Raw genomic sequence first — 26,390 nt, forward strand, 5'->3', positions numbered from 1 at the left:
TAAAAAGGAAAAACACAGTGACAGAGCATTTTCACTGCAGAATCAATGTAACTTAATCTCTGTTAAAATACCACTACTGTACAAGGGGAAAGATGAAGAGGGCTTGTTTAGTTGTTTTAATCTGTCAGAGTTACAGTACCTTACAAAAGTATTCACACCCCTTACAGTTTTCCTCATTTCATCACATTACAACCACAAACTTAAAAACACTAAATGCGATTTTGTGTGGGATACCAACGCAAAGTTGTGCATAATTATTAAGGGCAGAGAAAATGATTCATGGTTTTCAAATTAAAATTACAAATTAAAATCTTACAAAGTGTAGCAAGAATTCATATTTACTCTGATACCCCTAAACAAATCCAGAGTGAACTGCCTTAAGAAGTTACCCAACTAGTAAATAGAGTCAACAGTTGTTCTGTGAAGACTTCAGAGGTTTGTTAGGGAACATTAGAGAACAAACAGCATCACGAAGACCAAGGAAACGGCAGAAATGTCAGGGAGAAAGTTGTAGAGAAGTTTAAAGCTGGCTTAGGTTATAAAACCAAATCTCAAGCTTTGAACATCTTACTGACGCCCGCTCTATCCATCACCTGAAAATGAAAGGAGTTTGATACAACTGTGAACCTACCAAAGAATGGCCATCCACAAAACTGATAGGCCAAGCATTTAAACAGCAGAGGAATAAAGATGTCATGGCAACTCTGGAGGAGCTGCAGGTGGAAATAATTACTAAAATGACAACAAGTAGTCATAAACTCCACACATCTGGCCTTTATGAAAGAGTGGCAAGAAAAAAAGCCCCAACAGGTCCTGTTTGCATTTAGCCACAAGTTATGTAAAGGACACATCAAGGGTGTACTTTAAACACTATGTGGGGTGGTAAAATTACATTGGAATTCACCCTGAACACACCATTCCTGCAGCGAAGGTGATTGTAATTAATTACAGGGCATCCCTGGAAGAAAACTTGCCAGAGGCTGCAAAACCCTTAAGACTGGGGTAGAGGTTCACCTTCTAGCAGGACAACAGCCCTGAACATACAGGCAGAATTACATTAAGTTGATTGAGATCAAAGCGTTTCAGTCTTAGAATGGCCCAGTCAAAGTCCTGACCTGAATCAAACTGAGTGGCAAAATTTAGATAGACACTCTTCATCCAATCTGACAGAGTTTGACTTAGAATCCTAATCAGAATCAGCATCCACTTTATTAGCAAGTATATGTGCAAAAACAAGGAATTGGACTTGAGTTTTCATCACTCACGTTGTATATCAGCATCAATTCAAACAACAACAACAATGTGTATATTTTTGTAAACATTTGTCTTATTTTACAAAAATGGGATTGGCAAAAATTCTGTTTTAAACTGATAGAGGCCCGGCTTTAAAACACCTACAGCTGTAATTGCAGCAAGAGGTGGTTCTACAACATAGTGCCTCAAAAGGATAAACGAACACACGGCACACCTCTTTAGATTTTTATTTGCAACAGCTTTCCTTTAAATTCACAGTAATACACTACTTTGTTTTGGTCTATCCCTTAAAATTCCCCCCAAAACATTAAAGTTTGTGGCCGTTCAATAAGTATGAATACTTTTGCAAGGCACTATATGTAGTATCAATACTTTACATTTTTTGAAACATGAAGACTTCCTGAAAATATTAGTGCTGCCTTTAGTGCCAAAAATAACTTGAAAGCACAGAAAAGCTTGATACATTTCTTTCATAGTATCACAAACGTATATAAAACGGAATTAAAGCTAAATATTAGAGCTTGGCAGGTTAGACCCAACAACTTCAAAAAAGTGGACCCTGAAGATTTTGACACAAATCTTTAAGTATTTTGTTCTCCAAGTCTACAAGATGCTCCAGTAGAGTTTAAACACCTCATCCTCTAGTAGAGCAGACCACTACACATAAAAGGGAAAGCACACGTTGGCAATGAAACCCTATAACACATAGACCAATTCTGAACCTTTTGGCCAAGCAACTGGAAGGGGAAATAGAGGAGTATAAACAGCACTCACCACGGCCAGGCTCAGGTTTCCATGGTGGACCAAGGCATCTTCTGGGCAGCTCACACACACGACATATCGCTCAGGAAACAAACGCAAATCTGAAAGCAGGCAGGGAAACGGCACAGATCTTAATAATGTGGGCTTACCTCTAATTATCAGTTCATGTCAGGCTAGACGTTAATTTAAGCTTCCACCACAATTCCTGCAAACTATCCATCACACAATGGGAGTCTAAATATATATCCAGAACTTTATGAGCAGAGTAAACAACATAGAAATAGCTGACATTTTTACATTAACTATGGGCTTTGGAGTAAACTTACAGTTAAACTGAAATATTTCCACTTCAAAAACAAATTATCTTGTTATATATATGTTATATAATTTTTAACTATAAATAAAAAAAATATGCAACGCTAGATTAATGTAAAACCTAAGCTAGATTCTTCCTTCAAGTAAACAATTTTGATGACAGCAAAGTTAATGGAAAACTAATGATTTGAACAAATAAGAGAATATTCCTTAACTTTCCTGTTTGATTTAATTTGCCTGCTACCCGTTAGTCCGGGGCTACGTAGCTCATACTCTTCTTACTTTCTATCCCACAATCACAAAACACTGCATAGTGTGTAATATTTCAGGTGCCATAATGCATTAGGCCAGTTGGACGGTCTCTCATCACCTTTGATGAAATTTCCTTTTTTCTAATATTGTGCAGACCTCACCGTATGGTACGCTGATTTAAGACTGAAGATTTCAGGAGATAAAAACATTATTCTAAATTACAAACTTCTGAAAAACAAGAGTAACAGACTTCAAGGCAGACCGTCATTTGCAGAATATCAATAAAGTTATATTGTCATTTTAGGTCCACATGCACTTCGGCCATTCAAGACCATTTTGAAGAGGTTTCGTTTTAGGGCAGAAGTCCAAAGTAGGACCCGGGCACAATTTCCAGCTCTGAATTACAGGTCCTTCTCAAAATATTAGCATATTGTGATAAAGTTCATTATTTTCCATAATATAATGATGAACATTTAACATTCATATATTTTAGATTCATTGCACACTAACTGAAATATTTCAGGTCTTTATTCTCTTAATACGGATGATTTTGGCATACAGCTCATGAAAACCCAAAATTCCTATCTCACAAAATTAGCATATTTCATCCGACCAATAAAAGAAAAGTGTTTTTAACACAAAAAACGTCAACCTTCAAATAATCATGTACAGTTATGCACTCAATACTTGGTCGGGAATCCTTTGGCAGAAATGACTGCTTCAATGCGGCGTGGCATGGAGGCAATCAGCTTGTGGCACTGCTGAGGTCTTATGGAGGCCCAGGATGCTTCGATAGCGGCCTTTAGCTCATCCAGAGTGTTGGGTCTTGAGTCTCTCAACGTTCTCTTCACAATATCCCACAGATTCTCTATGGGGTTCAGGTCAGGAGAGTTGGCAGGCCAATTGAGCACAGTGATACCATGGTCAGTAAACCATTTACCAGTGGTTTTGGCACTGTGAGCAGGTGCCAGGTCGTGCTGAAAAATGAAATCTTCATCTCCATAAAGCTTTTCAGCAGATGGAAGCATGAAGTGCTCCAAAATCTCCTGATAGCTAGCTGCATTGACCCTGCCCTTGATAAAACACAGTGGACCAACACCAGCAGCTGACACGGCACCCCAGACCATCACTGACTGTGGGTACTTGACACTGGACTTCTGGCATTTTGGCATTTCCTTCTCCCCAGTCTTCCTCCAGACTCTGGCACCTTGATTTCCGAATGACATGCAGAATTTGCTTTCATCCGAAAAAAGTACTTTGGACCACTGAGCAACAGTCCAGTGCTGCTTCTCTGTAGCCCAGGTCAGGCGCTTCTGCCGCCATTTCTGGTTCAAAAGTGGCTTGACCTGGGGAATGCGGCACCTGTAGCCCATTTCCTGCACACGCCTGTGCACGGTGGCTCTGGATGTTTCTACTCCAGACTCAGTACACTGCTTCCGCAGGTCCCCCAAGGTCTGGAATCGGCCCTTCTCCACAATCTTCCTCAGGGTCCGGTCACCTCTTCTCGTTGTGCAGCGTTTTCTGCCACACTTTTTCCTTCCCACAGACTTCCCACTGAGGTGCCTTGATACAGCACTCTGGGAACAGCCTATTCGTTCAGAAATTTCTTTCTGTGTCTTACCCTCTTGCTTGAGGGTGTCAATAGTGGCCTTCTGGACAGCAGTCAGGTCGGCAGTCTTACCCATGATTGGGGTTTTGAGTGATGAACCAGGCTGGGAGTTTTAAAGGCCTCAGGAATCTTTTGCAGGTGTTTAGAGTTAACTCGTTGATTCAGATGATTAGGTTCATAGCTCGTTTAGAGACCCTTTTAATGATATGCTAATTTTGTGAGATAGGAATTTTGGGTTTTCATGAGCTGTATGCCAAAATCATCCGTATTAAGACAATAAAAGACTTGAAATATTTCAGTTAGTGTGCAATGAATCTAAAATATATGAATGTTAAATTTTCATCATGACATTATGGAAAATAATGAACTTTATCACAATATGCTAATATTTTGAGAAGGACCTGTATATGTGTGATCCCCCCTCCTGAGCCCATGTGGTAATATCTGTTACAGAATGATGTCGGTCTTTAATGCAGTGCCTCCGGAGGGGTCGAAGGTCACGAGCATTCAATGTTGGATTTCAGCCTTGACGCTTACATGCAGAGATTTCTCCAGATTCTCTGAATTACTTGCTGATATTATGGACTGTAGATGATGAACTCCCTAAATTCCTTGGAATTGTACATTGGGAAACGTTCTTGAACTGCTGGACTACTTACTCAGCTGTTCACAAAGTGGTGAACCTCGCCTCATCCTTGCTTATGAATGACTGATCCTTTCGGGCATGCTGCGTATAAATTCTAGGGAAAGGTTCCTGTTCAGACTGCTTTATGATTTTAATCAAAAAACAATCATTACAATAGGGTTCCATGTTGAGCTGGATGCTTTGAAACACTGCTGCTTTGCATCCTCGTTTCATTACCTTAAACTTGAACACCCAATTCTACCTTAAACTTGAGACATATTTCAGTAAAAAAAAAACAGTAAGAAAACAGAGAAGATCTAAAATACAGCCCAGTTTACCTAATATATTTTTTTTCAAGCAATGAAAAGAATACATAAACTTATACATGTCATGAATTTTGGGAACTTAATGAAATATTTATTATTATCGTTTATTTTGAGCTGATCATGCAACAAAAACATTTACTGAATTTCAAAATCAGTATGCACAAGTTTAAATGAATTGTGGATTTTCTATAATCCACAATTACATTACAATACTTGCAGACTCAGATATATGCATATACCCCCAATGGATCACCGTCTATTAGAGATCTGCAACTCTGTCACACATATTTTGTAACCATCATTAGGCTTCTGGGTTCATTCTTGTAGAATTAGTAGAGAAGGTTTGCAGCTCTAGAGAATAGTGAACACATTTTCAACAGGACTGAGGTCATGGCTTTGGGAGAGAAAGATTCAAGAAACTTTGTCAATCCCAAAACTAGTTTTGATGTGTTTTTGGGATAATCGTCCTTTTGGAACACCCCATCCCATCAAACTTTCAAGCATCTGACCTAAATTGTCGAGCTCAGATGAAACTAAATTGGTTTTGATGTTCAGAGAAACCCAGCAACCACCCAAGCTCAGGCCTCCCATGAATAGGAAACTGCAGGAACACCAATGTCACCGCCCACAGAAAAGTAACTTTTACAATCATCATTGAAATAGTGAGCGCCAACCAAGAAATAAGTCTTCTGCTTCAACAGGGTCATCTTTAGGATTACTTAGAATTTGCAGTTGCCCACATGGACAAGCCAAATGCCTTCTGGAGAAGGTTTTGTGGTCATATGAGGAAAACATTGAGCTATTTAGCCACAATAACAACAAATGTGTTTGGATTAGTTTAAGTGAGGTTTTCAAACTCAAGAACTTTGCACCAAATATTAGGCAGGGTGGTGTTAGTATCATGCTGTGGGGCTGCTTTTCTAGAGGTACTGATGCACTGAGAAAAATTTATAGAATTATGAAGGAGGACTACCTCCAAATTCCTCAATTTCAAAAATTTCTCATATCCTTTTTGGACTTTTCATGTTGGACATGAAACGTCCAACAAAAACCTGCCTAACAAAATCTTTCAGTTGGGATCAAAAATTCGGAGTGGTAATTATAATCATAGGAACTTTTCACCAGCGCAACTTAAAACTAATTAAATTCTATATAACCACATATGAGGGTATAGTAAACTCAACAGACTAAATTTCACAACCTTTGACCTAGGAGGACCAGGCCTAATTTGATGTGTAACGGACCTGCTGAAAGAAATCATTATTTCTCCTTTGCAGCAGTTCACCGCTGCCCTAACATCCAGGCCTCTGTCCTGAGGGAGCAGATATTAACTTTACTGACAGGAAGAGAACCATGTTGGTCCCATGAAAAGGTGACCAAGGGTCACAGGCACTAGATGGGCCGTGAAGATAGATTCCCACTGCCCTCCATAAACTGTTGCAAAGGTCCTCTCTCTCTCCCACCACCAGTGGCATCTCAAGGGGGCTATTTAACAGCAGCCTGTTCTCAACAACACCCTAAGCAGGTAGGGACAAGACATAAAAACAAGTGATGGAGAGAAAAATCAACATGCAAGCCGCAGATGACTTGCTCTTTCTGTGGGAAATTTGGCTGAAAGTGAGACATTGAGACAATCTATTTCTGATAGTTTTAAACGAGACGGGGTCCACAAAAACATGTAGGTCACATACCCTGCTCAACGACACATCTGAGCTTGGAGTGCTGCCTCAGGAAATTGGCCACAAGGTTGAAGTTTTCCCCTATGAAAAGTACAGAGGGACAATTAGTATTTAAACTGCCACTTCAGCAGGATTCTACGAAGGTTTACTGTGCAGAAATATTTTCTAAACAAAGTGGTTGATAAATAGATTGACCTTGCCCCGTAAAAGTACTTATAATTCTTGAACCGTTTCGCATTATGTCAAATTCCAACCACAAACCCTAACGTATTTTACTGGGATTTTACTGTATCTGATCGATCAAAACAAAGAAGCAAACAATTATCAAGTTGAAAGAAAATACATAGTATTCAAAATTGGTTTTTTTTTTGTTTGTCTTTTTTTTTTTACAAGGGCACTGTCCAACGTCTGAAAAAAATCTTTTGCCACTAATAGTAAATTAATCTCAGCATAAACACACCTGTTTAATGAAGGCCTCAGAGGTTTGTTAAAGACACTGTGGAGACGTTTAAAGCAGAGTCGGGTTTCAAACAGCATTCTAAACTCTGATTTCTCACAGAGATCTGTTCAATTCAGCACCCAAAAATAGAAAGACCATGGCACAACTACAAAGCAACCAAGACATAGATGTCCACCTAAACTGGCAGAGTGGACAAACCAAAAAGCCAGGAAACCCATGGTAACTCTAGAGGAGCAGCAAAGATTCACAGCTCCGGTGGGAGAAAACTATTAGTAATATATTCCTTCTTTAGCAGGGACTGGAAAGTTGGTCAGAGTTCACAGGAAGATAGATGGAGGTAAATGCAAGACAATTATGGAGGAAAACATGTTGGAGGCTGTAAAAGACTTGAGATTGAGATCGAGGATTACCTTTGAACAAGGCAAAAACCCTAAACAGATATGGAGTTAAATTTGTCTCAGTATTATTCAATCAAACAAAAAACTAATCTCAATCAAAAAAATAATATTCAATCAAAAAAAACTAATCTCACTCAAAAAATATTAAGTTGTGATCAAAACTTTCAGAGTTGTAACGATTTTTTTTATTTTTATGGAATATTTTATTTCGGGGAGAAAAAAAATTGTTTAATAAAACTTTTTTTGATTAAAATTACTAATTTTTTCTCACAAAGAGAAAAAAGTTATCTGCAAAGCATAAACTTTTATTTGCGCAGGTCAAAAATCTTTGGTTACGAGTCTCGCTTTTTTGGTTTTGACGCTCTCTGTTTTTGGTTGAACTCAACAAATTTTGAGTTCTGGAAACATGAACATCCTGGGCGGGGCCTAAAAACGAACGATGTAAGACGTTTCCCTATTGGTTAGCGCTGACTAAAGCAGCAGACTCTGATCCCTTGCATCTCTGAACTTCTGCTCGAACTGCAGGGCCTGCAACGTCGCTTCAGCGAGGAGACATCAACTGTAGAAGAAAACTGCGGTCAAGTGAGCCGACAGTCAGAAATACGCGGTGACGTCAGCCGACACCAGCTCTCTCTTAAAGATTAGCGTCACGCATACAAGGTGCATTACGGTAATGGAGCAGAAAGGACGCTGATCCTGGCAACGGTTGAGAAAATAAAAGGAAAACACAAAAGTAACCCACAGAACATTTATATTAATTACATTTTTACAACTTTCACATTCATGTTTTATGTAAAAGAATAAATATTTTATATTTTACTGTACAGTTTTGGAGAAATATGGACTCTGTTTTATACTACACTTGGGGTAGTTGTGTATTTCTCCAAACCTTTACAGTAAAATTATGAAATACTAATTCTGGTTATAATATAGATGACCCTCTAATATAATCTGAAGAGATTGTGTTGTCACCTCTCATGGTTTTGGAGAAATAAATTCCTGAAAGTGGGACAAATGCATATAATGGTTGAGCATTTTGAGGTATTTTGACAAGATATTTCTCCAAAACTGTACAGTAAAATATAAAATATTTATTCTTTTACATAAAACATGAATGTGAAAGTTGTAAAAATGTAATTAATATAAATGTTCTGTAGGTTACTTTTCTGTTTTCCTCTTATTTTCTCAACCGTTGCCAGGATCGGGGTCCTTTCTGCTCCATTACCGTAATGCACCTTGTATGCCCGACGCTAATCTTTAAGAGAGAGCTAGTGTCGGCTGACGTCACCGCGTATTTCTGACTTTCGGCTCACTTGACCGCAGTTTTCTTCTGTACAGTTGATGTCTCCTCGCTGAAGCGACGCTGCAAGCCCTGCAGTTCGAGCAGAAGTTCAGAGATGCAGGGGATCAGAGTCTGCTGCTTTAGTCAGCGCTAACCAATAGGGAAACGTCTTACATCGTTCGTCTTTAGGCCCCGCCCAGGATGTTCATGTTTCCAGAACTCAAAATTCGTTGAGTTCAACCAAAAACAGAGAGCGTCAAAACCAAAAAAGCGAGACTTGTAACCAAAGATTTTTGACCTGCGCAAATAAAAGTTTATGTTTTGCAAATAACTTTTTTCTCTTCGTGAGAAAAAAATGAGTCATTTTAATCAGAAAAAGTTTTATCAAACAATTTTTTTTCTCCCAGAAATAAAATATTCCATTTAAAAAAAAAAAATCGTTACAACTCTGAAAGTTTTGATCACAACTTAATATTTTTTGATTGAGATTAGTTTTTTTTGATTGAATATTATTTTTTTGATTGAGATTAGTTTTTTGTTTGATTGAATAATATTGAGACAAATTTAACTCCATAAACAAACAGCAAGAGATACAATGAAATGGTTTAATTCAAAGCATATTCATGTTTTAGAATGGTCTAGTCCAAGCCCACACCTATACCTGTAGCAAGACATTAGGATTCATGTTCAAAGAGTTACTCACCATTCTAACATAGCTATAGCTATTTAGCAAAGCAGAATGGGCAGAAATCTCAGTGCCTAGGTGTGCCAAGCTGGTAAGAACATACCCTGAAAGACTTGAAACTGTAGTTCTAGCAAAAGGTGAGTTTATGAAATATTTCAGATTTGCATTCAATTTCACAAATATGTGCTACTTTCTAAGGTCTACAACTGTAATGTGATAACATGTGTGAAACTTAGAGGGTTGGGAATACTTTTGCAAGACACTGAAAGGGTATTTATTATAGAAAACAAATCATTAATTTTAATGACATTTAGGTTTGGAAGAAGCACAGAAGTCATGGGTCAAGTCTCCACTCAGGAATGTTTGTCCCAGTGTTTAAGATGTGCTGGGCAGAAACTGTGGCCTGTTACCTAATCTGGCAGGAATTTGTTGACTAAAAGTAAAGGTCTAGCTGACATGCCATTCAGTTGTTCTTTGCTTCTCAGCGCTGGGAAGCTGATGGAGGTTGCTTACCCTTTGGCACCCTCCTGGTACCCTTTCCACCTCGACAAACTAAACACTTTAACTCTGCCACTACATCTCTAATGGTTCACTTTATGATTTTTGTTTCTTTATTTTCAAACTACAGAGTGAAGGGGAGGATTTTTGTTATTTTGCCTTCAATTAAAGGATTACATGTCCTCCATAGTTTGAGAAAATCCTGACCTTTTGCACTCCAGAATCTTTCAAAAAGTCCCTGGATAATGTCAAATATGCACTATGACTAGCGTCAAGCCCAAAACAAGGCTGTGCTCCTTTCTGAAAAAACACTGACACTTAAATAAATAAATTAAAAGCGGAGGGTTATTTATTTATTTTTTTTTGCCTCTCCGCAACAACACAGGCAAAGGCAAACATCCATGCATTTTTTTAAAGACATGGAATAATTTGAAAAAGTCTCCACCCAAAGTTGGCTTACAACTCAGACAAATATGCCCTACAGATTGAGTCTGTAAGAGCACTTGACACAAACAGCGGACAATACAAACCTCGCTGGCACAGAAACAAATTTGAAGGAGAGGTCGTAGACATTTCTCTGTGACTGATGGACACCATTCACACCATTTAATTAGTCTTTTCTAAAAGGAAGGTGTCTTAGAACAATGAGGAGCAGTTTACAGAGACACAAAATTGCTACGGGTTTAAACTGGGAGAGGGATCAGCTCTGATCTCTTTGTGAATGCAGTGATAGAAAAAAAAGTCTAAAGATATCTCATATTTAATTTATATTACACTACAGGAGTTGCTTTGTAAAAACAAGTTACATCTTTTCCCATCCCTTCCATAACCTACTACACAGTTGTGTTGGCACACCCTAGTAAAGATGTAAAAAAGTCAAATAAATTAATCTTTTATGGCAGTAGTATAATATAAAAATTCTACATTTAATTTATGTACTTTAATCTTTTTTAACAAAAATCACAGGTGGCACAATTATTGGCACCCCTGTTGTTAATGCTTTGTCCTATAGAAACACAATATATTGAATCGTAATATCGCAATCACAGAGGCTATAATATTTCTGGTGCCACACATTAAAACTCTGCCATCCAATAATATATTTGGCCATTTGAATTGACTTTCACTGCCCTCCATGCACTAATCTGATATAGACCTTAGCCACTGCTATCAGAAAGCTCAGGGACGGTGTTGTAGACTTTGTGATGATGGGAAAACAAAGACAGCAGAAAGTAAATTGTGGCTTAATTGTAAATCAATATTATCATTGCAATACTCATCAATAATATAAAGTTTTTGCCAGTAGGGAAGCATAAGTTGTTTTTTATTATTTCACATGTTGAAGCATACAGAGAGAGGGATCTTTGACCATTCCTCCTGGCACAATCTCACTACATCATCTAGAATCCTGAGTTGTCTTTTACGGTCTTTCCCTCAGCTCAGCCCACCGGTTTTCTACAGGATTTAGGTCTGGGGACTGAAATGGCCATGGAAGGGGGCTGATTTTGTGTCTGGTGAACCATTTCTGTGTTTATTTTTGGCCATATCTTTCAGATAAATACCTTGTCCACTAGATTTAATTTAGTTCATCATGCCACGCCCTAATAACGTTCCCAGGGTATTTGGAAGGGAAACAGGCCCACAGCATCACAGACACTCCATCATACTTTACAGTGGACATGTGGTTCTTTTCCATGGAATCATCCTTTGTTTCACATCAGACCTACCTGGAATGCTTTTAGCAGAAAAGTTTAAACCTTCATCCAACCAAAGCACTTGATATCCGTTTAAGTTCCTGTAAAGTTAAGCAAACTCCACAAGTTTACATTTGTGATGGTAGGACAACAAAGGCTTTTTCTGGCATAAGAGTAGTTATCATTGTTATTATGTAGACTTGGTGACTCGAACGGTGAGCCTTGGTGATTTTATTTGTCACTTCCCCTTAAACCTTCCAGCTCACTGTACATAACGGCAAGATCAACTCGATCCTCATTCAGGAGAGTGACCAGTGGCTCAAAGAAATGGGGCTCTGTGTCATGCCATTTATACCTCTAGGAAACAAGATGCCAAGAAGTTACTAGAAACTCTAAAGTAAAGTTTTAAATAAAAACCGATTACTTACATTTATTTCAAATGGATTATGAGGGGTGCCAATAATTGTTCCAAACTAAATAAATGTACTCAATGGAAAAGCTCTCACTGTAATAAAACTTGAATTTATTTTAAAGCTTTTACTCGTCTCACAAGAGCCAGCATCCAAATTGTCCATGTCCGAGTTTATAATGAGACAAAAACATCTTCTTTCCCAGGTTTGTGATTATATCCATTGTTATTCAGCCATTTCTTAAATTAGATTAGTTAAGCTATCTAATCCAGGCTGACTAATGTCTGACAGACAGAATTATTTATTCAGCTGAAAAAAAAATCTAAATGCTCCAACATTAGTAGCATTGGATTACAATCCCCTGCTTTGAAGCATGGCAAGCAGCCAAATAACTGTGTTTGCTGAAGTTAGGGATTTACATGAGTCATTCTACAAACTGTTTTATCACCCAGAATCCGTGTGTGTAATTGCAGCACTTATTATCTACAGCACAACTTTGCAATATTGGGTGTGTACCACATCAGCATGAATTGGCAGCAAGTTGTAATTTTACATGTTTGGATGCATTTTATTCGGTTTTAAATTCAGACCATTATGTTTATAATGAGCAGCAGAGATTACATGCAGTCAAACGTTGGGTACTGGGTTTTGATAGCAGATTATTCATGTTTGTGCCTGTTGGGTTTTAGCCGCAGACATGCAAGTTATAATTTATTTTTATAGAGTTTATTCAGGGTTGTAATGCAACTGGCCTCGGTTTCAGTTGTTTTGGCAGAGTTGTGGCTTAACTCCAATACAGAGCAAGTTATAAATTAAAACTATATTAGAGTTTGGACAGGATATTGCTGTGAGGTCCCAGTTAAAGAACATTTATTATTTACTACCAATAAAATTGCTTTATTTTTTAAACTTATATGTTTATAAGAATTTGTTTGAACATGTCCCTTCTTTTTTGTTTTATTTGTATTGTTTTCTATTCCCCTTATATTTAAAAGGATTAAACTGTACTAAGTTAAGCCTTCCTGTTAAATGTTGAAACAGTTGCTCTCATGCAGTCTGAACAAACATTGTACATGTCTTTACATGTCATAGAAAATACCTTTTCCTTTTGAATAGCTTCTTAGATCCTTTGGCTTAAATTTTAAACACCTTACCGATACTTTAGTTAGTTAACTTGTACACAGATGAACACTGATGTTAGCAATCTGGTATCGCTCAAATACGGTGCATTAACGGAAACAAAGGATTTAAATCCAGTTACCAGCCAATATCTCGTGGGAGATGCATGAAAGTCTCTGCTGGGTCCAGTCAGCATGTTGATGCATTTGTACTCGAAAGTTAAAATTGTTTAAATCTATGCTGTGCTCCCTGAAGTCTGAATTCCCATTTGCATAGTTGGGGGTTTCTTACAAATGCTGACCTCATAGTCCATTTTCGGTGTTGTGTGCATCAGGAGCAGAAACAAATTCAATTGTTATTATTACAGTTTGTATTTTATCAAAGCCGTTTCACTTGTAATACTGTACAATCTGAAAAAGTGCTGCGATTGCATAAAATGCAAAAATACACACAACTTGCAAGTGGAACTAATGTCATTCGTAGATCCAGTTCCAACTTTCTTCTTGGTAAACCTCAAGTGGAATAAAGGTTAGGATCTATATAATGAAAGTAAAAAAATTATACATTTATATTATTATACATAAATATCTGTGGATTATTTAAAATAATGTTTATCCCTCTTTTAAGCAGAAAATGACTAGATAAACGGCTGAATTTAAACATATTACTAAGTGGAAGAAAACAAACTAAAAAGCATGCATTTGCTTTTAAAAGTTACATGTGAACAAACCACGTTACTTCTGCAACAACGAAGAGTGCAAATGTTGGGCCATAGGGTACAGTACTGTGTTAGCTAAAAAGAAAAACCCATCCACCCAAACAACCATAACCTTCACGGCTGTCAAGCACAGTTCATGATTTGGCCTTCTACTGTTTTGTAGTCATAGGACCACAGCAACTCTTCTGAAACCCAATACATCAGTGAAATCCTTTGCATGACAAAGTTTTCAAGAAAAAAGTAGAGATTAGGATTTAAAAAAAAAATCTAAGTGAGTTCAATTTTTTTAAACAAATGTTTTATAACACTACCATATTTAACTGCAATGACTTGAAAACGTTTTCTCCTTTTAGCTTAATAAACAACATAATCTAATAATAATAATAGACAAGCTACCATTCCTTAAATAGACAAAGATTAATCAAAAGGGGAAATAACATTAGAGCACTTCATGAGTATGCTGAGCATGTTTGTAGTTAATAGCAGCAATCCTTTATTGGGGAAAAATCTGATATGTTGTTACTCCTTAAATAGCAAAGCAGCAGTCATATATCACTTGTTCTGGATATCAACCCAGAGAGGAATGCAGATCCCCATCTCTGTTTTGTTTTCTATGCTCATTCTGGGTCCATGGGGCCAGGACCTAAGCATCTTTCATTCCATACTCATGGCTCTTATGTTTTCAGAGGTTCTTATTCAGGCTGCTAGACATTTTAGTCACATGTCTTGCTTTACAACTGTTCTCACTGCTTTTCCATGGTAGGCTGAGCCTGCCAATTCCCAGGGCAAATTTGACAGGGATGTCTGAACACAGAGTTGGGAACTAGTGCACCGCCATAGCCTGAGACATCAGCTGTTGCTCAAACTTTTATAACATCCTGCAAAGCACAGGGTTGCTCTTGGCCCTCCGCCTGGGTTCTCTCGTGCTAAGCTTACATACAAGTTTCTCTCTCACAAACAGCTTGCTGGTGCCTCCTCTGGGACAGAGTGGCTCCTTTTTGTGGCAACTGCAGCCCGCAGTGGTGCAATACCCAGATCAGCAGAACAGACATTTTAAAAGGTTTCATTTGTATTTCATTATAGCAAAGATTGTCTTGCTTAATTGTTTTGAAATCCAACGCACAGCAGTATTATGAGAGGTCCATCCAAACCATAAACCAGTCAGCACGCCATGTTTTCCGAAATGTGGTAGATAACATTGAAAGTGCTTGTCTGTCTGAAGAGGATTCTTATAATCTTATAATGCACCACAGGATAACTAAAATAAAGAGTACGACCTAGACTCCACTGGGTTAGTGCAAAGACTAGATTACTGTACTTACTGAGCACACACACACACACACACAGAGCAGCTTTCACCACTTCCTGGGAAAACAATGAGAGGAAAGAAACGGCAACAAACCAAAAGCCATCCACAGCAACAAGGACCATAAAATGGAACAGACTGAAGTGAGAACCATTCAGTCTGGGGTCAAAGGTAAGCCCCAATGGAGCAGACTTCATTAACTTCAGTCATATCCTGACAAGATCATTAAAACAGCCCTAGAAAACACTGCTTTCTTCTTCTCATCTGCATTCCTGGCAGCCAGAGCTTTTGTAAGTTATACAAGAACCCATAAAAGATTATTCTCTTAAATGGAGGATTTTCAAAACAGGTCCCAGTCTTGCATTATCAGAATTGCAGTGGGCCCATAATTATTTTTTTTGTACTAAACTGTAGAGCTCTTTCCTTTAATAATTAAATATGTGAAATAATGTAACACCAAGGCTTCTATAGTCAGTGTGAGCTAGTATTTGTATATGTTCTTCATCGCTAAACTTATTCTTGATAAAACAAAAACAACAAATGGCGCAGTTTAAAATTCTTTGATGGGTTTTAAATGAGTTCCTATAAGGAGGCAGGACTGTGTGGTGAGCCTTTAGTTATTATCGCTGTCCGAGAGTTACTATACAAATTTACAAAGTTACCCTGAATTAATGGCAGATAATTCTACGGTTAGATGTATGGGTATATACAGGTACATCTAAATAATATATAATATCTTGAAAGAGTTTGATATGTTTTCACTCATTTCAGAAAGCAAAACATATATTAAATACTCTTTACACAGTGACATATGTTAAGTTTTAAATTTTTGTAATTTTGATGATTATGGTTTACAGATTATCAAGTGACAGAAAATTAGAAAATAATGAAAAAGTTAAATATTATAAATTGGTAAGCCACAAAAAGATACTGCTAAAGTAGCTGGTTGACTACAGAGTGCTGAAAGTTGTGTGGAAGAAAAAAGTGTGGTACCATACCGGACTAACTTTATTCATAAAGCGCTTTAAAATACCCGTAGCAGAAAGCAGGTGCTGCACATGACTGAAAACTATAAACATACATTAAAAAGATAAATATAACTGTGACATAAGAACTCAGTCAGTCAGTCATTTTCTACCGCTTATTCCATAGTGGGTCGCAGGGCCAGCTCCCCCGCGTGACATAAGAACTATTAAAGATTAAACACAATGAAACCAATCAATGCAAACCAAATCGTGCTGATGTTAAGGCCAATGAATAAAAAGTAGTTTCAAACCATGGTGTGATTGTGCTTGATTGGCCAACAATCTGGCCTGAACATAGATTCTCCAAGGGGTGTTGGAGGAGACACCAGACCTAATAATGCAGATGACCTGAAGGCCACTATCAAAGCAATCTGGACTTTCATTACACCTCAGCAGAACCCCAGGCTGATCACCTCCATGCCACGCCGCACTGATGCAGTAATTCATGCAAAAGGAGCCCCAACCAGGTACTGAGTGCATAGAAATGTACACTTTCAGAAACCTGACAATTCAGATTTCATGATTTCTACCACTAATTAAAAGTTTTCTTTAGTGACACTAATACATTTACTCTATTTGTTCTTATAATAGTTCAAAATAAAAATAAAATAAAAAAAATTACTTCCAACCCATGCTAAACAAAAATCTAATTCCCTTAGTGAGCCATAGGCTCTTGCGTCGTCTCCTTCAGTGACTTTATTTTTCACTAACCACGTTTCTATTGTCTGTGGAAATGTAACATCTTGGTGTCAGGAGAACAATAATTCCCACGCAAACTCTTTCTGAACAGGAGTACAATCAGCAGGACAGTCAGACACCAGCGCCTGAGAATCCTGCTCTATTGACATCCCTGCTTTGATGTTGCTGCACCCCCTCCCTCTGTCCTCAAGTGTGGGTGGAGAGTTTGGGGCTTAGAGCGAGAGACTTGGGTGGAGTGGTGAGGGATGAGAGAGCCTGAGGAAGTTACCCATGTGTAAGTGGGGGCTTTCCTGTAAGGACATCACTCTATGTGTGCAACTGTAACTACGGCCGTGGCGGAGTGCTGCGCCTTATCGCCCTGCGCAACGTCCACCTGAAACAATATTTGCACATGAGTGTTCAATTTAACATTTGGGTGACCCCTTCATTGCAGTTACAAAATACGCCGCAGCATGGTAGCTCAGGCCAACCCATAATCCAGCATGTGACTAAAGTGGTGGGGAGCATTTCGGAGCACAGAACAATTATCAAGTGAAAGATTAGTTGTTGTTTTTTTTTAATTTAGGTAGATAATCTGAAGAGGGAAATGTATTCAAAATACGAAATATTCCATCATAATTATACCTCAATCAGTCTAACAGGCCACAAATCTTGCAAAGTATGACAACCATTTATGCTTAAGAGCATTCAGACTGAGAAGGACATTTTAAATCCTTTGGTTTAGTGGTGTGTGGCGTACTTAGAGGATTTAAGTTATGCACTGCACCGGGCTTTTAAAAACCAGAATGAAGTTGTTAACTACTAAATTGATCCTCTTTAAAAATGCTAATCTGTAGGTAAACATCCAATTATGAAGTAATGCACATGAAAAAAAAATATATGCCGAGGTTTTCAAGGTTGAAAACATGCTGATGATGGACATTAAAAGACAAAAATGAAAGAAAACAAATCAAAAGACCCGCGGGAAGACATCTCACAAGCCCATTTCTTTGAGAGCACAGCCCAACAACAGTGGCGTCCTCTCCAGCATTTCAGTAATTCTTGAAACAGGGCATTCTGGTCAGGCTCCGGTTCAACAGAGTGTGTGCCGTCTCCCAGACCAGATTGTGGTAAAGGGGAACAGTCACATGAATGTGATCCATGCTCAGGCTCAAGCTTAGGCCCTAATTATATGGGAAAAGAGTGTGGTGTGACAGCTATGGTGGAGCTTGTGGTTGTGTCCTAAAAGACTCCAGCTGACCCTGTAGAAAAGTAGAAGGGAAAGTAAGAAAGAGATGACAAGGAGGACAAAGTAGCACAGAGATAGGGAGAGGATGACAGTTGCATATAAATGAGATTTCTAAGGCTGTTTATATGAAACATGTGTCATCATGTCTCTTAGTCATGGGCTGGTCACAGGTATCAAGGTTTGCAGACCATTGACATTTTCCCTTAAACTATTCTTAGGCTTAAAAAAGCTTTTAATGAGATCCCATAGAAAATAACAGAGTGACAGGAGCTGTTCCCGATTGTATGGAGGTTAGAACAGATAAAGTGCTGTGAAAAGTGTTTGCCCCCTTACAGACTCCTTCTGTTTTTACTGTTTTGTTACACTTAAATGTTTCCAATAATCAAACAAACATTGATATTGGATAAAGAACATTGATATTGGATAAAGACAACCAGAGTAAATACAAAAGCAGTTTTCAAATGATGATTTCATTCATTATGGAAAAAAATGCAATCCAAACCAACCTGGCCCTCAGTGAAAAAGTAATTACCCCCTAAAACCCCTTAGCTCCAAACCCTCCTAGAGTTTGTAATAACTGGCAATAAGTCTTTAACTTTCCCCACTAAAAAGTTCTGGTCCTCTACTTTGCTGAAATGTTTTAAATCGGCCACATTAGAGGGATTTTGAGTATGAATGGCATTGTTTTTGGTCAGTATCTGAACTGTATTTAAGGCCAGGCCAGTGTTAGGATTAGTGTTTTGTTTTGTTGTATTTTAATTCCTTCAGGGGTGGCCTTGCTGCTCTGCTTTGAATCATTGTCCTGCTGCAGAACCAAAGTGTGATTGGGCTTAAGGTCCTGTACTAATGACTCGACATTTTCCCGCAGGATGTTCTGGTAGAGGGCAAAATTCACGATTCCATCAATTATGGCAAGTCAACCAGGCCTTGATGAAGCAAAGCAGCCCCAAACCATCACAATACCACCACCATGTTGGTCAGTATGATTGTCCGTTTCTGTATTGCCATGTAGGTTTTAGGTCAGATGTTACATGACACACACCTTCCAAAGGTTTCTACTTTAGTATCGTCAGTCTCGGAGTAATATTGGTTTACCGACCTCATCTGGGAAAGTTCCCAGCCACTCCATGTTTTCTCCAGTTTTGGATTATGGCTCCAACTTTGGTCTGCTGACATCCCAAAGTCTGGGAAATGGCTTTGTACCCCTTTTCAGATCTATTGATGTCAATTATTTTTTCTACTCGTACTCGTCGTCTTCCGCTTTATCCGGGACCGGGTTGCGGGGGCAGCAGACCCAGCAGAGACGCCCAGACATCCCTCTCCCCAGACACCTCCTCCAGCTCCTCCGGGGGGAGCCCAAGGCGTTCCCAGGCCAGCCGAGAGACATAGTCCCTCCAGCGTGTCCTGGGCCGTCCCCTGTGCCTCCTCCCAGTGGGACCTGCCTGGAACACCTCCCGATGAAGGCATCCAGGAGACATCCGGTATAGATGCCCGAGCCACCTCAACTGGCTCCTCTCAATGTGGAGGAGCAGCAGCTCTACTCCAAGCCCCTCCTGGATGGCCGAGCTTCTCACCCTATCTCTGGGAGTGCCCGGCCACCCTACGGAGGAAGCTCATTTCAGCCACTTGTATCCGGGATCTCGTTCTTTCGGTCATGACCCAAAGTTCATGGCCATAGGTGAGGGTAGGAACGTAGACTGACCGGTAAATCGGTAAATCTACTGTTTTTAATTTTTTCAGATATGTTGCTCGTTGAGATCTTTCAGTTGTCAGAGAGGTTCTATTTAAATTATTTATTATATCCACATGTCAGGTAATCAGGAATGGGTTTCACTTGTGGAACTGAGTTCAGTTTTCTAAAAAATATTGTTTAATTACAGTTAATTCAAGGGTGGAAATGACTATTCCCAGTGGGCCAAGTTGGTTTGGTTAGCTTTTTTCTCTTAATTAATGAGATCAATATTAAAAAACTGCTTTTTATATTTGCTCAGGTTAACTTTATCCAATATTAAAATTTGTTTAATGAACTGACACAATTAAGTGAAAAAATAGCAAAAACAGAGGAAATGTATAAGGCACCATACACTTTCACAATACTGTAAATCTTTGCCCTACCCAACTTGTTGCTGCACACTGGTGTAAAAGCTGGCTGAAAGGAGCCTTTCACTCTTTTCCCTTGTCGTCATGAAAGGTCCATCCAGTTCTAGAAGAGATGATACACAATACTGTGTTTATAAGAATTAGTTAAGATCCTGGAAACCTTTAGAGGAAATTTCGCAGACAGTCATGGTGCGGAAACTAAAGGAGCACCACCCATCATTCATTTTAAAGGTAATGCCTTATTAAAACTACAGTATTTGAGCTGTGAGCAGCCTGTCTGTTAAGCAGCAGACTGCAGGCTAGCTACAAGAGCAAATAGTCTAATCAAGAAGCTAATATCTACTTATTTTATTGGTCTTACTGTATAAATATCCTATTTTTAATAAAAACAATTGGATTAGTGCCCCCTCTCAGTTGGTGTCAGTCTCTGCCTCAAGTGGAGGATTTTAAGCATCTTGGGGCTTCGTGTGCAGTTATGCGGACGCTGATCCAGTCGTGAAGAAAGAATTGAGCCAAAAACCATGACCGAAAGAACGGGATACCTCCTGGGAGACTCCCTTCAGAGGTTTTCTGGACATGACCCACATGAGGAGACCCCACTGAACAACCGGAACTCAAGATGTCACTGGGGAGAGGGATGTCTGAGGTACCCTCCTGTATCTGTTGCCCAGGCAACCTGATCTGGGAAAAGCAGAAGACAATGGATTTTTTCATGTTCGTACCTTGAAACCGTGTTATTTTTACTCAGTGTAAGAAAGAATCTCATACTGGCCCATACTTAGTCTCTTAGTGTAATAATATGGATTGGAGTTAGCAATGGAGTCAGAATGTCCTGTGTGTTTCTGCTTAGTAAGACCAGAGGCTTACATGGAGGATTTAAGGAGCCACAGCAACACCACAAGCACCAGGGGGGAAGGGGGTTACCCAACAAGGGGCCAGAGGAGGGAGGACAAGTGGGGAGAGGGGCAGGCTGAATGGGTTGGCTACCCTGATCAGGATCCATTTCCAGCCAGGGCCTTGGAATGCTTTTGTTCTAGTCACAGGTCTCCATTTTCTTCTTGTCCTAATCCCGGCCTGCCTCACGCCCAGCAACGGAGCAGGGGCAGGTAACTCTGCCACAGGCATTCCCCTCTATTTACAGAGACGTCCCCCACATTGGAGCCCACTTGCATATGTGGTCATGGATGAAGCAGTACTGAGAGGAAGTTGAGTTTATAGAGGCTGTCACTAGCCAATTATTTACGAGGCACTTATTTTAGGATAAATCTAAAGAGAAGCGCTGTGAAATCTCATAGTAGTGAAAGATAGGAAGATATTAAATTTCTACTAAATCACACATGATGGATTTTTGTGCATTCTGAGCCGAGGAAATGTCACTTTGACTGAGATGTATCTCCAGACTAGATCAACTGTTCCATCTTGGGGATGTTAGGCTTTAAATAAGCCAAACAAAATTAAATCTATAACCAAGTACAAATAAACCATCTCCTATGAAGCGCTCAAACATCCTCCGCATTCTTTAGCAGAAGAAAGATGGTCCTGCATAAACACATTTTTTCTGAAGTAAAGTTATCCAGCAACACTTGCGCTTTCCCTGCAACGGCCATGGTCAGGCCGCCTTAAGCCCCCTCCGTAGGCCTGCCAAGAGGAGTCTGTGGTACACTGTGCAGGACTCGCAAAGCCCTCTCCCACGGCTATTAGTGACTATTCATCTGGGGAGCCTGGGAAAATGCCTCTCCAGCCTGCCATGGCCATGGGGAACAGGCTGGCAGGTGTTCCCTCCCCCTAAGCCCTGGCACCTGTGCAGGGAGAGGAAAGGACCAGCTCTACGCTGGGCTCAAACACACTAAGTACCAGTTTGCCTCAGCCTCTTTAACCTGACTGCAAGAAAGACTCTAAAACAACGTAATGCACTTTACCTGAGCTCTGCTGCACAGAGAAAAGATCAATGTGGCTATTTCAGCAGACATCTGGTAATTTACTCTGGCACTCTGAAATGGTAATTTAACTAAATCCATGTGAAATTGGACCTCTCGGTTTACACTCGACCCACTGTAAACTACATAATCAATATTCCAGTACTTAAAACAAGCCTGAATCTCAATAAAACACTACTGGATCGCATTGAGTACAAACCAAAGGTATTAAATCCCAAACCATCTCTCAGATGCTTTGCACAACAAGTTGTTTTAAAAGACAAGAACATCAGCAGCACTCTGCAGAACAAACGTTATGTAGATAACAGAGAATCTTTTTGTCATAAAGAACCACAAGCTGCTTTTTAGCAAATATCTTCCTGAATGACAAAAATGTCTTCCTCAAACAGCAGAGGATCTATTATCCACTCATTTCGATCTGTAATTACGCTGAGAAATGTGGGTGTGTTGAGTACAGTCTACCAGTGAGAATGCTACTAAAGCCTAACATGTCCGTTATAGATGTCCAGGAGCCAAAATGTTTGGTGGGAAAAGTTCCTCCTGTTTATCTCTCTGAAGGCACAAATAAATCATACCACTATGAGTTAATCATCAAGTCTCAATTAGCTGGGCTAAAGAGAATGGAAGAAATCTACTTCTAAGATCTGGAAAAGTACAAGAACCACGTAAATTATGGTGGCACAAAACAGTTTAGGTACAGAGTCTTATAAAATATTAAAAGTTCAGAGGGGTATTAATAACTCTGTAAAATTACAATCACATACCTCCATGCATTTTGTTGGGATTTTATAAGTAGTACGTGATTGTTAAGTGGAAGGACAATAATACAGGATATTCTGAGAAGCATCCAAGAGGTCCATGGCAGCTCTGGATGAGCTGCAGGAATCTATAGCTCCAGTTGGAGACTGTTGGTAGGACAGCTAATGGTTATGACCTCCATAAATTTGGCTTTTATGGAAAAGCGGCATAAAAACTATTGTTTATAGTTTGCTGAAATTCATGCAAGGCATAAAGCAAACGTGGGAGAAGTTGCTCTGAACGGTTGAGACAAGAACAGAAACTTTTGGCCAACAAGTGAAACACTATATAAGCCAAAAAACTGAGATGGTGGCAGCATCATGCGGTGAATATGCTTTTCTTTAGCAGGGACAGGGACGTTGGTCAAATCCATGGATGGATGGAGCTAATCCTGGATAAAAGCCTTTAAGAGGCCACCTCTACCCCACTTGAGACTGGGGTGGAGGCTCCCCATTCAGCAGGACAACAACGCTAAACATTCAGAGCTACAACAGAATGGGTTGGATCAAAACATTTTCACGTTAGAATGGCAGAGTCAAAGTAAGGATCAAAATCATAGTGACAATGTGTGGCAAACCTTCAAAGTTGATGTTCACAGATGCTCTCCATCCACTCTGACTTAGTTTGAAGCATTTTGCTAAAAATAATTTCAGTCTGTGGGAAAGCTAATAGAGACATACCTCAAAGTACTTGCAAGTGTAATTGAAGCATTAGGTTGTTCTAGGGTGAACACAAATGCCCAGCACACTTATTCAGATTTTTATTTACAAAATACTTTAAAAAAACATGCATTACTTTCTTTACATTTCAGAATTATGTGGAGAAGTTAAAAGGCACATGACTACTTTTGCCAGGTACTATATATGTCAATGTAATTACCTATAGAGAAAACACTGATTCAAACTCTGCTCTGAAGGGCCTTGGAATGCTTTAAGATGTTGATGGCTCATTTGTAGTGCCAACAGCTGAAGCTGCTATGCTGTTTATACCACTGCTGTGATTTCATGCTGGCACCGATTCAAACACTGCCTCACACAGGACCCACAATCACCACCACATCTCCTCTGGCCTATTCTCGTGCTAGACATCAGCACCCGACACCACCTTCTTAATGCAATGACATACAGGACATGTGAACATGTTTAAGCACATAGGCACCTCCCTCCAACTCCATTCCACTGTAAAACAACTGACGCCTTGGTTTGAGTCATTGCCTCTGGACAGCTTGATGGCGCTGTAAGGATGGGCAGGTTAGCATATCTGCTTATAGAACAGACAGGCCCAGTACCTAATACCCATAATGAGGTCTGCTGGGCTTCACTTTCTTAGCTTTAAATTAGCCTTCCCCTTTTTTCCTCCTGCCTGCTTATTTCTAACAGTTACCATGTCTGCCTTCGCTGCAGTGCTGCCTCCCTCACATGCAGGTCAATGAAAAGTACAAGGATGTTATGCTCACTTTTGACCTTTTGTAGACTACAGCACATGAAGTGTACTGGCCCGTTGGTGGCAAATACTTATTCATATTCTGAAGCAAGGGGCGGAGGATGGCGACATGTTCCACAGGCTACCTTCATTTTGGCAAGTTTGTAGGGAGCTTAATAATTTTCACATGCATATTTTACTGGTGAAATAGTGATCATTTCCTTGTTCACACAATAGAGTTAATTTGGGAGTAGAAACGTGGGAGCCTCAGTCCGATCTTGATCATTAGAGATGTCTGTCTCTCCTCCGTCTTTCACAGGGAATACGAGTCAGGCATTTGAGTAACCGTACACTGGCAGCCTGTTCACACCTAGCTCAGGGGGAGGATAAAAACTCAGCCACACACAGACTCTTCTGACTCCCGCTTTATAAGAATAATTACAATAGTTTACTAGCATATTCAGTGAATTGCAAAATTATTCGCACCACTTGAACGTTTCAACGTTTTAGTTGCAGCCACAAATTCTTGTGATGGGCCACAAAAAGTATTTTAATAATGGCAAAGTGGAAGGAAAAGGATACGTTTTCAACATCACTTTTACCACAAAAAAAATTGGAAAGGATGGCATGCATTTGTGCTTAGCCCCTCTGAGTCAAAACTTTTCAGAAAACACCTTTTCCTGTTTCCACTTACAGCTGCAAGCCTTTTAGGGCAAGTATCCAACAGCTTTGCACATGTAGAGACTGAAAATTTTCCCTATTCTAAGATTGGATGGAGAACACTGGTAAACAGTTAATTTGTGATTTTCAAGACTTGCCACAGCTTCTAATTATATTCAGGTTGGACTTTGACTGGGGCATTTTAATGCACAAATATCCTTTGATCTAAACTATTTCTTTGTAGCTCTGACTGTTAGGGTCATTGTCCTGCTGGAAGGTGAACGTTTGCTCCAGTCTAATGTCTTCTGAAGCCTCCAAGTATTTTTCCCCAGGATTGCTTTGTATTTAGCTCCAAATAAATGCCCACAGTATGATGTTTTACATTGTGTTCAGGGTGATTTGTAGTATTAGTTTTCTGCCACACATGTTTGCTGTGTTGCCTACATGGACTGTGGCAAACCTTAGCTTTTTATGGGTTTCTTCCAGCCATTGCCTTCTTTTTGCAATTCTTCCATCAAGGGTAGATAAGTGGTGCACGGCTAAAAGTTGTCCTGTGGACAGATACTCTCAAATGTACCGTGGATCTCTGCAGCTCCTCCAGAGGTCCCTTGGTTGCTTCTCAGAATAATGTTCTCAAACTAAATTATGAGTTCTTGACAGAACAGACATTTTCGTTCTTAGTTTAAATTACACCCAGGTGGACTCCATAAACTACAAGGTGTTCTGATCTCAGTTACACTGGATTTTATGTAGGGTTACCAAAGTACAGTCATATCTATAAATTAGAATATACATTCCGATGAGATCCGTTTGTCAGATTAAAAGCATCTTTTAAAATTAACAATCTTCAAGAAGGAGATTAAACATACTTTTCATTAAATACAAATTTCTGTATTAAAATATTTTTTATTAGTCTGATGTGATATTCTAACCTTAAATGTTGTGTTTTAATTAGAGTTTAGCAGAAAATCATCATCATAAACAGAAATAAAAGACTAGAAAACATTAGTCTGTGTGTAATTAATCAAAGTTTTTCTAAGTGAATATAGGGTTTGAAATAAATGAACTTTTCTGTAATATTCTAGTTTAGCGTCTCTAAAGGAGTGGACTGAATGCAAATGTACGCCAC

General features: G+C 39.3%; 1 protein-coding gene across 1 annotated transcript in view; it reads right to left on the bottom strand.

The window, feature by feature from the left end:
- The window catches only part of LOC124858679 (SLX4 interacting protein), a 57,455-nt gene that overhangs the window by 13,247 nt on the left and 17,818 nt on the right, over positions 1–26,390 (bottom strand). Inside the window, 2 exon segments of the mRNA XM_047350815.1 lie at positions 2,029–2,117; positions 6,835–6,903. Of these exon segments, the coding sequence (XP_047206771.1) occupies positions 2,029–2,117; positions 6,835–6,903 (158 nt within the window).

Source organism: Girardinichthys multiradiatus, chromosome 22 (assembly GCF_021462225.1).
Source record: "Girardinichthys multiradiatus isolate DD_20200921_A chromosome 22, DD_fGirMul_XY1, whole genome shotgun sequence".
Lineage (NCBI taxonomy): Eukaryota > Metazoa > Chordata > Actinopteri > Cyprinodontiformes > Goodeidae > Girardinichthys > Girardinichthys multiradiatus.